The 15,662-nt window shown below is 44.1% G+C and overlaps 1 protein-coding gene across 4 annotated transcripts; it reads right to left on the reverse strand.

Annotated features, from left to right (window-relative positions):
• Positions 1–4,359: 4,359 nt before the first annotated feature.
• SNAPC1 (small nuclear RNA activating complex polypeptide 1) lies at positions 4,360–13,220 on the reverse strand. 4 transcript variants are annotated; one of them, XM_039733077.1, is made up of 10 exons: positions 13,047–13,220; positions 12,186–12,345; positions 11,019–11,159; positions 10,456–10,560; positions 9,381–9,539; positions 8,901–8,975; positions 8,225–8,287; positions 7,040–7,178; positions 6,318–6,398; positions 4,360–4,744 (listed from the first exon to the last, which is right to left on the reverse strand). In XM_039733077.1, exons 1-10 carry the CDS (start codon positions 13,172–13,174, stop codon positions 4,710–4,712), a joined length of 1,086 nt encoding a protein of 361 aa, XP_039589011.1. In that variant the 5' UTR covers positions 13,175–13,220; the 3' UTR covers positions 4,360–4,709. The 4 variants fall into 4 exon arrangements, with proteins under 4 accessions (XP_039589011.1, XP_039589010.1, XP_039589009.1 ...); XM_039733076.1 differs by having other exon boundaries at positions 7,046–7,178; positions 13,039–13,220; XM_039733075.1 differs by having other exon boundaries at positions 13,039–13,220.
• Between the last annotated feature and the right edge of the window lie 2,442 nt (positions 13,221–15,662).

A 15,662-nucleotide genomic window follows, 5' to 3' on the forward strand; every position in this document is an offset into this window, starting at 1 on the left:
CGGGGCTGCGGAGGGAGCGGCGCTGCCGCTGCCGGGGCGGCACCGGGGCCGCGGCTCCGCCGCATTTCACCCCTGAAGGCAGCCTGGGGAGGGGAAGGGCTTCGCTGCGCCTTCCAGAATGTTGTAGCGCGTCTTTCCGAGGGTCCTCGGGGCTGGCGGCGCGTGTGAGGCACAGCAGGCAGCCCCCAGCCCAGCGGGATGGACAGTGACAGCTCGCAGCCCTGTGCCAGAACCGCCTGCCCAGCAGGGTGCACTGAGCCTGTTTCTCGCATTTAATCGCTACATCATTTTCAAAGACCGCACAAAACTCTATTACAAGAAATAAAAACAAGTTACTCCCCATCTTCAACAAGGGCTTTGTCCTCAGAAGCTGAGGGCTGGCTCGTATGTCCTGCCTGATGTCCCACATCCAGGTTTACATTGCTGTGAGTAAAGAGGAAGCAGTTGGTGTCTGTTACCTCAAGCTGCTGAAAGGCAATGTTCTTTTGGTGGTTCCTATTACAGCCAAACGATGTCACAGCACAGAGATTGACCCGGGGCTATGAGGATGGTGAAAGGCCCAGAGGTGAAGGCACACAAGAGCAGCTGAGGTCTCTTGGTCTGCTCAGCTTGGAGGAGTGTGGGGAGAGCTTATCACAGTCTACAACTTCCCCTTGAGGGGAAGAGAGGGGCAGGCACTGATCTCTTCTCTGGGGACCAGTGACAGGACCTGAGGGAATGGCCTGAATTTGTGTCAGGGGAGGTTAATGTTGGATTTCAGGAAAAGGTTTTTCCTCCAAAGGGTGGTCAGGCTCTGATCAGGCTCCCAGGGCACTGGGCAGCAAGGCTGACAGAGTTCAGCATTTGGACAAGGCTTTCAGGCACACGGTGTGACTGCTGGGATGTCCCATGCTGGGCCAGGAGTTGGACTTCAATGATTGTTGTAGGTCACATCCATCTCAGGATCTTCTACAACTCAAAGTCCTAAGTGCTAGGAGACAGACAGAGCTTAGCACATTTTTCAGTTCCTTATAGCTGGTGGAGTTCCAGGAGTCCCATTTCCAAATGCTGGGCTGCACATGGAGGAGGGAAATATTCCATTATCTGGCTTAAACTTGTGCCCAGATTTGAGGACCAAGATGAAAATGGGCTGAGGAAGCCACTTGGAAAGCTTTGTAAAATCTAAATAGCCAACTCCAGATGCAGAATGAACTTCAAAATGAAACATTCTAGACAAGAAGGGATAAAATATCAGCCTCATCTGAAAACACCTGCTATGCAGGTCTCACATGCTGAAAGAATATAAACACTCTGCATAGAGTCCTGTTACATAAGACATTTAAGTATAACACCAGAACAAACCTCAAAGTATCTTTTAGTCCTTTAGGATCAGATCTACCTTTAGAATACTGAAAAAAAGCCACAAAAAGAAGCATACTGCTTTTTAGTCTGAAAAAGAAAGGGTTTAGAATGAGTGGAAGAGTCCCTCCAGCTTTGTAATGTGTCTTTATGCAGATGGTGATTAATTAATTTTTCTCTGTGCTCACCACACTAGATATGTGCAATTGGTAGCAACACAAATTCACTTAATAAGAGAATTTCACAGTTAACAATCTGGCCTTATAACAAACAGCAAAATCCCTTTTCCTGCAGGACTCTCCAATTATTCCAGAGGTGATGCCTACATTGACACTAAGCTGTGCACAGAGAGATCTCCACTCTCACCCACAGCATTTGGAGTTTTTCCACGTCATTCCCATATTGCTATTTCAACTTCAGTTTGAAGGCTGCAAAAACCTCCAGGTTCAGCACAGCTGCTTACAGGAGCATTCCTGAGCTGGTATTTGAGCTTAATTTGTCCAGTCTTTTGCTCTTACTTACACTTAATTAGATCGTGTTGGTTCCTTTAATAATAAGAATAAAAAATATATTGTACACTTTCACTTAAACAATTTCCAGGTGCTCAAGAAAAGACTGGACATTGTACTCAGTGCCATGCTCTGGCTGACAAGGTGGTGATCAGTCAAAAGTTGGACTCAGTGATGCCTCTCAGAGGTCTTTTCCAAGATAATTGATTCTGTAATTCTGTAAATTGATGTCACTGATGTGTTTTAGGTGTTTATGGGTTTTCATCACCCACATTATCCTTGCAACACTGAGCACTGGCTCAAGCCCCCACTAAGAGCATCTTTCACCTTTGCCAAAGAAATTGTGATTACTTTTGGATAAACAATTGTGCATCTACCTCAGAGAAGCTCCAGCCAAAACACATGTATTCAATTTATTTCTGAAAATGGTAACACACTGTCATATGGCCTCACTCCTATCCACCAGCACAGCTGGAAGTAAGGCTGGCATTACAGAGATTAAATTTCCTTGCAGACTTTAACCACTGCAGTAGCTGAGGCTACAACCAGGAGAGAATTTAGATCCCAGGAAGTCTACTACTACTATTACTATCTGGATTTCCAGAATTATTGTTGGAGGGTTTTTTTTAATGACAGCTGCTTGCTTCAGTGAAGCATTTTAGAAGTCCCTCTCCTGTTTTTCAAAGCCTGTAATTGCCCATCAGACTGCAGCAAGGGATTTTTTTTCTTTTAAAGATTACACCAGCATTGGCAAACTCTGCTTACAGCTGCCTCTAAATTCTCAGGATTACTGTTTTGAAACATCACCATGCATATAGTCAGCAGTTTAAGTTTATTCTAAATCATGACTTCCATTTCCCATCTATGTAATTTTATAAGCAAATTACAGAACATTTGTTTTCATGATTACAATATGAAAACAACTTCTAGTTGAATGCACCCATCCTCGTGGCTAGCCAAGCCTTTGCATGCTTTGTACATCATTTGCAGGGGAGTGCAGGGAGGACTCATGTCACTGAATATCAAAATTGTGACAAATTCCACCCCTTACTCAGCTCTTGGGATGGCTCAAAGGTATAAGGAGAGGCAAATTAGATGGTCATGTTATGAAAAAGTGCCACTGCAGGGAACAGTATTAAACATGTTCCTTAAATATGTTACTGAGCAAAAATAGTCTAAGTTTCCCTTTGAGATCTCCTGGTTTATTTTGTATTTGCTCATCAAAAAGTAGAATAAATGCACATAGGCAGGGTTTGTGCAGATAACAGAAAAGCACAGGCGTCGTCGCTGTCAGAAAACCCAAATAAAACCAAATTGTTCAAACTTGACAGAAATTATACCTCCAAAACATTTATAGCCCTAGATGAGTCCTTTTAAGAGCACATCTGAACCATCCACAGTCTTAGTCCAAGCTCAGGCCAGAGTGTGCAGTGCAAGAGTGAATGATAAACCAGAAAAAAAGAGTAGAAACCAAATGTATGTATGATGACTTCAACTGTGTTGTTACTGCTATAGGGGTTTTTACTCTGTGTAGAAGTATTCTTTTTCTATAATAATTAGATCTGGCTAATAATGACTTTTGGATTAGACTATCAAGACTTTGCTTACTCAGTTGAGTATTTTACTGTTCAGTTTACAGTGCAGCAAGATTTGGCTTTATCACAGTTTCCTCTTTTCTCATTAACAAGACTGAATGCAACTCTGGCACTTCATCATCAGCTTTTCCAGTGTCCAACCTCATTGTGGCCCATTCCTCCTTGCCATCCAGCACATTTAATATGGAAACCTTTGACAGTAAAACCATTTGTATCTCCATTGAAATGATTTTTCTTCTTGGTAAGAGCACTTCAAATCCTCTGGCCTTTGACAGTCATACTACCAAACTAATGAATTCAAATTAGGTTCTTTTTGTATTCAAAATCTTTCAAATTTCTAATTTCTATTTCTTCTACCGATAAGGTAAATCGGACACTTAACTCCTTTATATTTCTTCTTGTAGAAAGGACACTTAACTCCTTTGCCTTTCTTGAAAGAACAGCTGTAACCAACTGGAGAAATTCCAAGAGAGTAACTCCACATTCCTCTTAAACTCTTGTGGTCAGATGGGGATATTTAAAGCTACAGCCTTCCAAGGCTGAGTGACACAAAATTCTGCTGGTTTTAGTGTTTACAGAAAAAAATTCCAGCATTTGCTTCTTCTGCTGCACTGTTGCCAAGCAAGTATTTCCCCAAGTTCTCAATGCTGAGATCCATGTTTATTTCTGCACCCACTTCTTTCACTCCCCTCCAATTTATAAAAATCATTTTCAGTTCCAGTCCTACCCTTGTACAGTTTAGGATTATTTGTAGAATTAATGAATGTCCTTTACATCTTTCCATTTCAATACACAGTAACTCCAGATCTGCTGGAGACAGGGCAGAACAAAAAGCTTACCAGCAAGTTCATTTCCACACGTGTGGGATCAAACCATGATAAGCAGTGAAGTTTACACACCATAAAATGGAGCAAGTCAACCGTGAAAAATAATTTATTGCATTAATTTTCAACAGTCAATAACCTTATGCTCAGAGATAAAGGATTATAGACATGTCTTACACAGGCAAATATTTTCTGAGACTTCTCTTTCCAACTCAGCCAGGACACAGCAACTTCAGTCTCTCACAAGCATTCAGCAGGTGAACAGAGGCACCACAAGACAGCTGAAGTATCCCACTCACTACCAGTATTCCAGCATCACCTGTGCTTTTGGTCCCAGACACTTCTTTTATGTTCAAAGGTATCCAAAACAAGCACTTGGTGTTACCTCTGACATTATCATTTTGTCATTAAAATTAACATAAGTGCTTCTCCAACTGGATCCTCTAACATAATCTTCTCCTCTTGGGGAGAGATACTTCTGAAAAAAATAAAGAGAAAGGGTTTTTTTACAAGCTTTTAAATACATCTTCCTTCATGGGTGTTGTTCAAGGAGAATGAATTCTATCCAGCACAGAAAATTAACTGGATGAGTTCTTGAGATCCCCTCCCAGTCCCTCTCCCTGTGATTTTTAAATATTAAAAAAAAATCTTTCTGGATTCTACAGCACACTATCATTCCAAGTATCAGCTGAAATTTCACTGATGAATATTTTACTTCAAAACCTACTCCATCTTAGAAGTTTTCTGCTCCTCACCAACATCTTTCAGATTTTGCCGTGAATTTGACAAATGGAATACTCACAAAATATCTGAAGAGACTGCTTATGGGTATTTCTAATGCTTCAGAATTTACTGGAAAATTCTGATAAATGGAGAATGTTCCTGATTTAGAAATAAACTTTTTGTCCACAACAAGTGGACAAGTGAAGGGAAAGTAAACAAAGTACAATATTAAATGTTCCATGGCACCTTCAATCTGACCATTTAAAACTGAATGAATTCCCACTGTCTACAAATAAAAGTGACCAGAGAATGTAATCCCATTTCAGTGCTCCATGATGCTCCTTTGCTTCTAAAACCAGCAAATATAAATGCACAATGTCACTAAAAATGTATTTTAATACATTTAAATGTATTAAATATCCCTTGTATTACATATCCTTCCATTACATACAATTTTGGACAGTAAATTATGTGCAGAAGATTCTTTACATTGTGCTATGTTCTCAAGCAGCTGAGAACAGACCCTGAAGCTTCTGAGTAGCAGAGCAGCTCAGTATCATCCAACATTGATGCTTCTGCAGAGCAACTCCACTGTAAGCTTTGAGCAATCTGCTTTACCACTGCTTCCCCATTAAAATAACATTATTTTCAGTAACCTGACAGCAAAGCCATGCATTTCCCTGCTGCACTTCCCAGAGCTCTCCCCTGACAATGTCAGATAACTTCCAGCACAGCAGAGGATGCTATTGCTGTACTGGAGCTCAATCCATGAAACACTGCCAGCTGAAAGTAAGGCTAGAGAGGAACCTTCTCTCCCCTCAGCAAAGATGAGGGCAGAAAGGGCTCTTCTTTCCTAATTTCACAGAGTTGCCAGAACAGGTATCTTCTGTAAGTGCCTGTGACTGACCAAAAAAATCACTTTTCCCTAAACAATGGAACTCCTCAAGACAAACTTGTATTACAAAAGAATGAGACTCCTTCAACCTGGACCAATTTTAACTGAACACACTACGATGAAATCTGTGTAGAAGAAAATTACTCTGGGAACCTTGCCATGGCATTTCAAAGTTTCAATTTTCATGCAACAATTTGTAGGCTAAAACCAAATCTAGCTTTTGCAAGGCAGCAAGATATGATCCAAATATCAGCTTTAGTTTCAGAAAAACACAGCAGAGGGATATTAAAAAACAGGTCATTAGGGATATTAAAAAACAGGAAATGCAATCACTGTACCTCCTTCATCTGAGTCCTCTTCTGTGATTATTGGCATCCCAAGGAGGGATATTAAAAAACAGGTCATTGTTTTGCTGGAATTGCAATCACTGTACCTCCTTCATCTGAGTCCTCTTCTGTGATTATTGGCATCCCAATATGCCGAGTCACAGTTTCCCTTGCCATTTGCATTTCACCTGCACAAAGATTTTGAGGAAAAACTGTCAGCTTTTTTTTGCTTCTACATCCCTCATGCAGAAGTTAAAAGATGGTTCACTGCTGCTCTCCTGAGATGCTGTCAAATGCTGCAGACAAACCCACTTTTCACAGTACCCTCCATATGGCTCACTAAGAAACTTTCAATAACAAGTAATTAACACTACCATTTAAAGCAAATTAATTACCAACTCAGTTGAATAACTCACGATGCCTTTACTGCTCCAAAACACTTCATCTACTCTTTTAAAGTCAAACAAAGGCAACACTGCCTAATTCTCATCTCTGAAGAGGGATTAATTTCCTCAGTAACTTTTTTTCCCTAGCAGAGGCTAAGCAAGTCTGAAAACTGAGTTTGGAACTTTGAAACTAAATCCCCATCTTCAAAATAAAGACAAGTCAAAACCATTTTGCTGTTTAGTTTCATTTAAACTGTAACAAATAAGGAGTAAAATTTGGACAGCAGAGCAACTTCTATCAGTTGAAGAGTTAGATATCAGAAAGAGAATTTCCTTAGGCAAAGTAATTTCTCAGTGATCAACAGCAAAATTTAACCCAGCTAGCAAAGCAATGGATAAACTTTTGCCATCTCCCCAGGTTCATGGATGCAATGGAGAAGTACCTCTACCTTCTGAAGGATCTCTCCTTGCTGGCTGTGGTGTCCTGCTGGCTTTTTTACTTCGACTTGGAGACTTCCCACAATGGGACCCTGATTCAGAGGATTCCAACTGCATTGGACGATGTCTCCTGGATTTGGAAACCTGAATGACACAAAAGAAGCTCAACTTCTACAGGCAGATCTTGCTGTGGGGGTCACTTGAGAAGCCAGCAGGGACCAAAGCCACAACTTGATGTCAGGGTGGAAAAGGGATGGAAGGGGAAAGAGGGAGGGAGGGCTCCCACTAGTTGCTGTTCTTCACTTTTAACAGGACAATGTCCTTCTACGATTTAATGGGTGCATAATTAAAAATGCTGATTAATTAAACATTCATTAATCCCAAATCCATTCTCTGTTACTACCAACCCATGCCAAAAAACAAAAGAAACACTTCCAAAAGCTGCTGCTCTGTAAAGCCTCCTTACCCTCAGAAACATTCATTAATCCCCAATCCATTCTCTGTTACTACCAACCCAAGCCATGCTGCATCCCCCTACACAAAAGAAACACTTCCAAAAGCTGCTGCTCTGTAAAGCCTCCTTACCCTCATATTTTGCTTAAGTGCCTAGAAATCACTGCACATTCACCATTCTGGACTGTTATAAAATCCAGAGCTGTTTTTCATTCAATGACACATTTTTTTATATGAGATTTTAATAAACAGAGAAAGTTGAGATGTTTCTCATAGGACTGCTAAGAAAAAGACAAACCAAAATATTCTTTTAAGGGAGAAGCTACTGAAACAAAGTTTTCAAGAACTTGCAAATGGACTTGGGAGTTTGAAGTCATTTTCACAGGCATCTTCCAAGATTCCAATATCTAAGATACAAAGAATCTGAGCAATTAAACTCTCACGCATTTTTATACATCTTCTTAAAATTCCATCTACCTAAACAGAGAGGAGATATTAAAAGATACCCTGTAAAGGAAAATCCCCCAAGCACAGGCCTTATCTGCATTGTTCCATAAATCTAACAAGAATAAGAGCTTTGGATTTCCTGCTGTGTTAGGGAAATTAGAACATTCAAAAAGTGAATTACAGAGTGCAGTTTTAACTCATTCCTTTTTGACCCAACATTTATATTAAACTGGTACTTAAAACTGTTCTTGAAAAATAAATACATGCCCATTATCAATTTTCATACCCACCTCAACAACTGCAGAATAAGACTTGTATTTGATTCTGGCCAGGGCATTTGCTCTTTCAGAACCCTGTAAAGAAACAAGAGTCCAGTCAGAAAATATTCTTATTCTATTACAGCAGTATTGAAATATTACATCAGGCAACCACTTGAGCAACAGCTCACTACAGCTGTAACTCTATAATTAGTTCTAGAGAATTTCCATGCCACCAAAATGGTACTTCAAGGAAAAAAAAATCATTAAAAAGACAAGAGCATAATTTTGGTTTTCTTCACTGTTACAAAGCTCAGGAGAAGAAAATTCAAATTTGAAACTTCACATCTTACCCAAATTCAAAGCAGACAAGTACACATGAAATAATTTTGTAGCATGAAAAAATGAATATTGCCTTAAGCTGAAACTCCAGGAGGAAGTGTAAAGGAGTTTGGCTGAGAAAATACAGCTCTTTTCCCTCCTTACCTGAGAGAGACTTTTTATGGTGATCATGTAAGAGCTGTCACAACAGTGAATGCTCACAGCTCAACAGAAAACAATGTGAGTTCAAACAAAACCAGGCAACCAGCCCCACCAGCTGTCCTTGGACTTTATTTTGATACTATCAAACTTTGACCTAGAAGTTCAGTCTGAGATCTGAAGTCAAAAAATGAACAGATTAGCCTGTGCAATGCAGCAGTTTCCTTACCTCTGGTTCTAGAAAAGTCTCTTTTTTCTTTTTGTTTTCTGTTTCAAGAGTCACTTTACCATTTCGGAGTAATTTCTGTGGGGAAGAAAAGCATTTTTCTTTAAACACCTGTGATATACAAGACAGCTAAAATCCAAGAACTGCAAAAAACAAGACAAGTACTTACACACATGCCTATTTTCTACATCTACCCTACACTGTGGCCCTTCTTTGATGCAGGGATGTGTTACAGAGGTATTTCACGAGGTCAGACCTTCAGGGCTTCCCTCTCAGCAGTCAGCTGTGATATCCCAGAGGCAAGACCACCCACAAGTCCTTTCTTCCACACCACATCCCTGCCTCAGCTTTCACTCATTGTATGCCTTCAGTGTCACAGCTCCTTCTCCTTCAGTCTGAGATGTGACCACACCAAGAAATCCAGCTCTTACATGCTCACCCAACCTGCTAAGGCCCCACAGCATGGTGGTTGGTGGTACCTACCACTCTGCTCTTCTGCCATTCCTGATGTTCCAAGGTTATGTCTTTGAGATTAACCACAAAGTCATCTTGTATCAAGCTCAGGGCCTTGTCTGGCTGGGATTTGTCAGCTGAAATGACACACTTCATTTTCTGGTAGTGGTCGTGAATATTCATCAGTTCCTGAAATTATTTTTTAAAAAGTGTCTTTCAGAGAAAAAAGGGATTTCAGCAGTAAAGCAATATTATTCTTCAATGTACAAACCCAGGGTTATAGAAACCATTCTAAGGAGACCAATGGACTAGGAGGAATGTTAGAAACTGAGTGTGGTTAAATGATTTGATTTTTAGAGCCAAGGAATCCTGCTAACCAGAACTGACCCATCAAATAAGCTAAAGAGAAAGAGTATCTTATATTATTTAAACTAAGAAAGTTATTCAGGATGACTGTTCACACACAGTTCATTCTGATACTGTGGTTTATTTTCATCTCTTTGGAGGAAACATTTTATTTCACAGATTTCTGTACCACTGCAGTAAACCCTACTGATACACATTTGCTAGCAATAAATGAAAAAACCTGCAAAGAAAGTTTGATCACGGAGTGATATAAAGAACTTTTACCTGGTTTGATATGAGAACCTTTACCTGGCTTGAATTACTCAGGTTTTTATCAAATGCATCATATAATAAAAAACCCCAAGGTTTGAAAGGAGAAATAAAGGTGGGAGAAGGCTCTGAACTTGCAGATAAGTAAATTCATATTATCTATCCTCCAATTGCAACCTGCAGACATACTAAAACAAACATGGTTCCCCCCCTTTTCCATTTTTCTCTAAGTGACAATTAACCATTTACACCCTTTTACATCTTACTGAGGCAAAATCACTAAACATTAGAGCATATTTCAGTATTGGAAAAGGTACCACAATTCTTCCAAACTAAATGCCACATTTCTGAGAGTCTGGTAAAATTACATTAGTCTGCATTCCACAAAAGGACAGGACTGCTCATTAGAGAAGTTGCAGCTCTAGGACAACAGAGAAATTAAAACAAAACAAACCCCACTCATTAATCTGTATTTTAAAGGTTACTGTACCTCCAATACATCATTAGTGATGAGGCTGTTTACTCTGTTACTCGGGTCCTTAAATTCTTCTTTAACATAATTTTCTTCAATCTTTTTCTTAGTTCTGTAGGTCAGCTAAAAAAGAGGAAATGTTTGTAACCTAAAAAAAAACAAAAAACTTTAAAAGGCACCTCCTCTTGAAAATTCCTACTGTATATCCATCAATCAGGGGATGGGAGACACTGAAAGGCATAAAACCACATAAAACAACAGCTTTGCTGTCACATGCTCAGAGGCAGCACTTTTCACAAATTATTGTCTAGTTAAGAATTTAATCCAATATCTAGACTAATTTCCCCAACTGTTAAGACATCTCAAATCCATTAGGAACATTAGATACTGAAAAACTATTGTCAGGTGAGAAGCATTCACACATCCTCTAAGCTCTTCATCACCTGCCTGTGTAAAGCCACACACATTGCATTTTAACACAGGCTCAAGGCTGAGCTAACCATGAGTGCTCTTGAACTGTCAGGCACCCAAAGATGAGGGTATTTTGTCCAAAAATGTAAGTCATTAATGTAATAACTCACTAGCTTTGGCATTGCTGTGAAATAGAAGGCTCTGGCAAGTCGCAGCCTCCTGAAGATATAGGCTGCATCATAGTGCTGGGAGTCAAGCAGATCCTGCTGAAATTTCAGGATTTCAGGCCAATCCTTGAGTGCAATTCTGATCTGCAACAAAAGAGTTACACACTGTTAAACCAATACTTCAACCACAAAAATTAACTGAGCTGATGACTGTGATCTACAGTCTACTGTGATCTGACTACAGACAACATCTGCATGTCCTGAGCTGCAGAAAGGATCCCACTATAACATCTGTTATTGCTGTCATCATTTTATGCACCTAAGATTATTATTATACTTTCTTTGACAGTGGCATGGAACACGAGTCCTTTCTGACATTGAAAATATTCATTGTTCACATTCTGAAGTGTGTGAAAAAACAGTCTGCACCTGGGACATTCCCCTTCACTTGTGATTGGGAAACAATACTCACACCAGGCTGTGCTGCCACTGAAATGCTCATAAATGTTCTCTTTCCCTTATTTCTTCCTTTCTCTCCTGTCACATCCACTCTGCCAACTTCCCTTTCTCTCTGCTCAACCTTCTGGATAACTTCTGTACCCTCTTACTGCTATCCAGCAGTGGCTTTAAAATTGCCTAAATTCATCTTCATAAAAAGTTATTGATTCCTCTGAGGTCAAAATATGAGATATCATGGCATCATTATAGACAACTCCAAAATCAGTTTGTTACTTAAAGAATTTGGACTCAATTTTGCATGTAGCACTCAACATATATCACAAAGTTCCTATGCACACCACTTCTCCCTGCACTGGGTTTGTAATTCCTTTAGATATTGGTCTCCTATCCTAAAAGCAGCAAGGAGGCTGTCATTCACCCTCACCACCTATTTATGAATTCCTTTTCTGGTTAACAGGAAGTGGAAATAATTCAGTCCCCATTCTGCTGGAATTCTAAAGAGTAACTCAGGCTGCAATGGGGTTCACCCTACAGCTGATGAACACATTCTTTGTCCCTGCATTTTCCAGTAGCTTCCAATAGCTTTAAGTATTTTTATTTTAAGAAAGCGAGAGGAAATGCCCTAACCATTCATGATGACAAAGCAGACAGCAGTGCACCACATATCTTATGCCTAGTATCTCCTGAGAACAAAACCCCAGGAACAATTACCTTTTGTTTTGGCTGACAAAGCTGGGCATTATAGAGCCCATAGAGAAGGTACAGAGCACCAACTCTGATCTGGAAGGAGTAGGGGGGAAAGAAGTACTGCTGGGCCAGATCTAGAGTCTTCTTTGCGATCTTATTCCTCTCCAAAGCTCTCATTTTACCACTAAAACAAACAAATAAAAAAATAAGCAGCATGTTAAAGCAGGTAAATATACAACTGCAGGCTTTACAAAAATCCATAATGCAGAAACAAGCTTTAGATGTTTTAAAAATATAGAATCATTGAATGTCCTCAGCTGGAAGGGACCCACAAGGATCAATGAGTCCAGCTACTGGTCCTACAGAGGACAACCCCAAGAATCACAACCTGATAAGAGTTCAAGAAGAGTCTGAACAAGATTCTCAGCACAGGCTGTGACCCTTGGGGTGTCCTGTGCAGGGCCAGGAGTTGGACTCCATGATCCGTGTGGATCATGGATATTCCGTGATTCAGTCAAACACGCACATCCTGCCATCACACTGTTAAACCTCACCAGGACTGCACCAAGCTCCCTGCAGCGCTCAAATCACACATTCCTAATGCACGAAATACACCCAACTTAAAACTCCTTTCCATCATTACAGAGGGACCGATGCTCCGCTTTCTTCAGAGCCCAGCCAGGCAACCCTCTCTGAGGCAGGCCTGAGGGGGCACCCCTGGCGAGGGGCAGGAGAAGGGCAAGGCGAGGGGCAGGAGAGGGGCAGGAGATGGGGAAGGCGAGGGGCAGGAGAGGCGCAGGAGAGGGGCAAGGCGAGGGGCAGGCGCGGCTTGGCCTGAGGGGCGGCCGGGAGCCACCCCCGCCATCCCCTCCCTCCCTCACTCACTAAAAGATGGTGTGGAAGCGGCGCTCCCGCCACAGCTCGGCGAAGCGCTCGAAGCGGACGGTGTCGGCCTGCTGGAAGGCGCCCAGCAGCTCCTCGCAGTCCTCCTTCAGCCCCGGCACTCCGTCCATCCCGCAGCACGCCGTCCATCCCGCGCCGCTCCCGCACCACAACAGCCCCCGGCGCCTGCGCGGCTCCCCGCGCCTGCGCACAGCCCGAGCCGGGCGGGGCCGCTCGGGCTGCCCGTGAGGGAGCAGCGCTCCCCGGTCGTGCTTCGGCCCCGGTGCCGCTGTGCGTGGCGAGACCCCGTCAGTGACGGGCGCTCGCTCTGCCCGCCCTGGGCGCTGTCCCGCTGCCCCCACCGTGGGGGGCGAGCCCGGTCCGCAGGAAAATGCCCCCGAGCAGCGCATCCCTGTGTGGTCCCGGGGCTCAGCCCGCGGGATGAGCGGGTCCGGGCGGGATGAGCAGCGGCGGGGCCGCTCGGGCAGGCACCGCTGTACAACAGCCCAGAGATCCCGGGGACGCTCTCGAGGCGCGGGGCTTCCCACTGCCCCGCAGGCTCCCCCGGCAGCGAGCTCGGGGTCCGTGACCCGGCGGGCTCGGGAGCGGCGATTCCCCCGCGGGAAAGGCGCCCGGAGCTCCCCGGCCGTGGGGACGTGACACACCGCCACGCTCCGGTGAAGAGCCGCTGCCGGCCCCCTGCGCCGGTCCCCGCTGCCCCCCCGGCTGTCCCAAAACCCCGAGGGCTGCGGACGCCCCGTTCCCGCCTGGCCGAGCGCGGCAGGCAGCGATAAGCCGGCGGCCGCCCCCCCGGCCCGAGCGGCGGGATGCCGTGCCCTGCCCTGCCGTGTCGTGCCGTGCCGTGCCGCCCGCTCCCCGCAGCCCCCCGGCCCGAGCGGCGGGATGCCATGCCGTGCCCTGCCCTGCCGTGTCGTGCCGTGCCGTGCCGCCCGCTCCCCGCATGCACGGCCACACGTAGGCGGCCGGGGCAGCGGGGCGGGCGGGGAGGGGGCCGCGGCTGCCGAGCCGCACGTAGGGTGGGTGGGTGCAGCCTCGACGGACAGGGCGAGCGCACCGAGGCGGCTGCGGGACCAGCGCCGGCGTCGGAGAGCCCCGCGCCGCGGTGAGTACGGAGCCGGGCACCGCTCGGGGCCGGGAGGGCAGTGTCCCGGGGAAGCCGGTTCTGGCGCCCGGGAAGCTCCGCAGCTCCTCGGGCGGGTCCCCAGAGGGTTTGGGGACGGGGCTCAGGTTTCAAGGCGGCGTTGCGGTGATGTCGGGTGAGGGTTGTGGGAGCGGCACCTGCTCCGGGAGCGCTCCCGGGCCGGGCAGGAGAGCGGCCGGGTGCCCGTGCACCCACGGGATGCGGGCTCGGCGTGTAGGGTCAGTATGGGCTCGGGATGGAGCCTTGCGTTCTGCCTTTGGGATCTTGAAATCTGCAGGAGTTTTCCCAGCGACCGGGTAAAAAAAAAAAATTCGCATTTTGCTCTCTCAAATAATCATGCCCTGCGAAATGAGTGTTGAATTCTGCTGGCCGCGGTACCGTGATGTTCTCCAGTTCACCAATAGCATCAACTAATTGATCCAAAGGTCGCTCCTTAACAGCGAGGCGCATCCAGCTGTCAGCTCCTGCAATGTCAGGAGCTCCCACAGTGCTCCAGGCATGCAAGCATCTTTCCATATTTATTGCATTTCCCAAAAGGTTGCTGGAGTGTAACCTTTAGCAGCCTTTATTAGGAGGTAATTTGCCATCGGCTGAACAGCACTTGCCTTTGAGCACCACTGGTTGCCAATGTCATTGACTATAGGCACAGAGAGATTTGCAGAGCTGTTGCATATGAACTGTACAGGGTTCAGCAGGAGAGCTGCACCTGCCAGGGTTTGGTTTGGTTTTTTTTTTCCTTTTTCTGAAGACACTTTCGTCTTTTCATTGGATCATGTTTAGAGATGTAGGGCAGTGACTCTGAAAAGACACTTTCGTCTTTTCATTGGATCATGTTTAGAGATGTAGGGCAGTGACTCCTCCATTCATCCAGTACATGACCCTGACTTCAACAGATTGTGCTGAATTTGGAACAGAATGCCAACACTGATAGGAAAACAGACACAATGTACTCCTTAAATCAATGGATTTAAGGATTCAAAGCACAAGTAAGTCAAAAGTGACACATCATGGAGCGAGTTCACCGTTACATACAGCTCCAACCAAGCCCTGTTTACTTATAGGAGTCATCCCTTAATTTAATAGGAGCAGAGGAGCCTGGCTCTGGAGTGATGCTGAATTTGTAAAGCTCAGAGTGTGTTTTCTGATTTTTGTATTTTAAGCATGCAGTGAGTGGGGTGATTTCTCAGAGATGATGCTTCAAGGAACACTATATGGAATTTTGTTTTTCCTAAGGCAGATGGGGCTGCATGATGCAAGATGTAGTGAGGATGAGGCTGTTGTGCCCATGAGAATGTGCCCTAAGTCTTCCCTTGCAGGAAGTCTGGGTACAATGTAAAGAATGAAAATGCAGAAGACTAAAACCAGTAACAGGGACTCTTTGTGCAATTTCCCTGGTGTGGTATATAAAATTAAATACGGTATCAATTTTTAGACTAATTAATACTCTACTCTTCTTC

This window comes from Passer montanus, unplaced genomic scaffold, assembly GCF_014805655.1.
Source record: "Passer montanus isolate IOZ18808 unplaced genomic scaffold, ASM1480565v1 scaffold82, whole genome shotgun sequence".
In the NCBI taxonomy this organism is placed as follows: domain Eukaryota; kingdom Metazoa; phylum Chordata; class Aves; order Passeriformes; family Passeridae; genus Passer; species Passer montanus.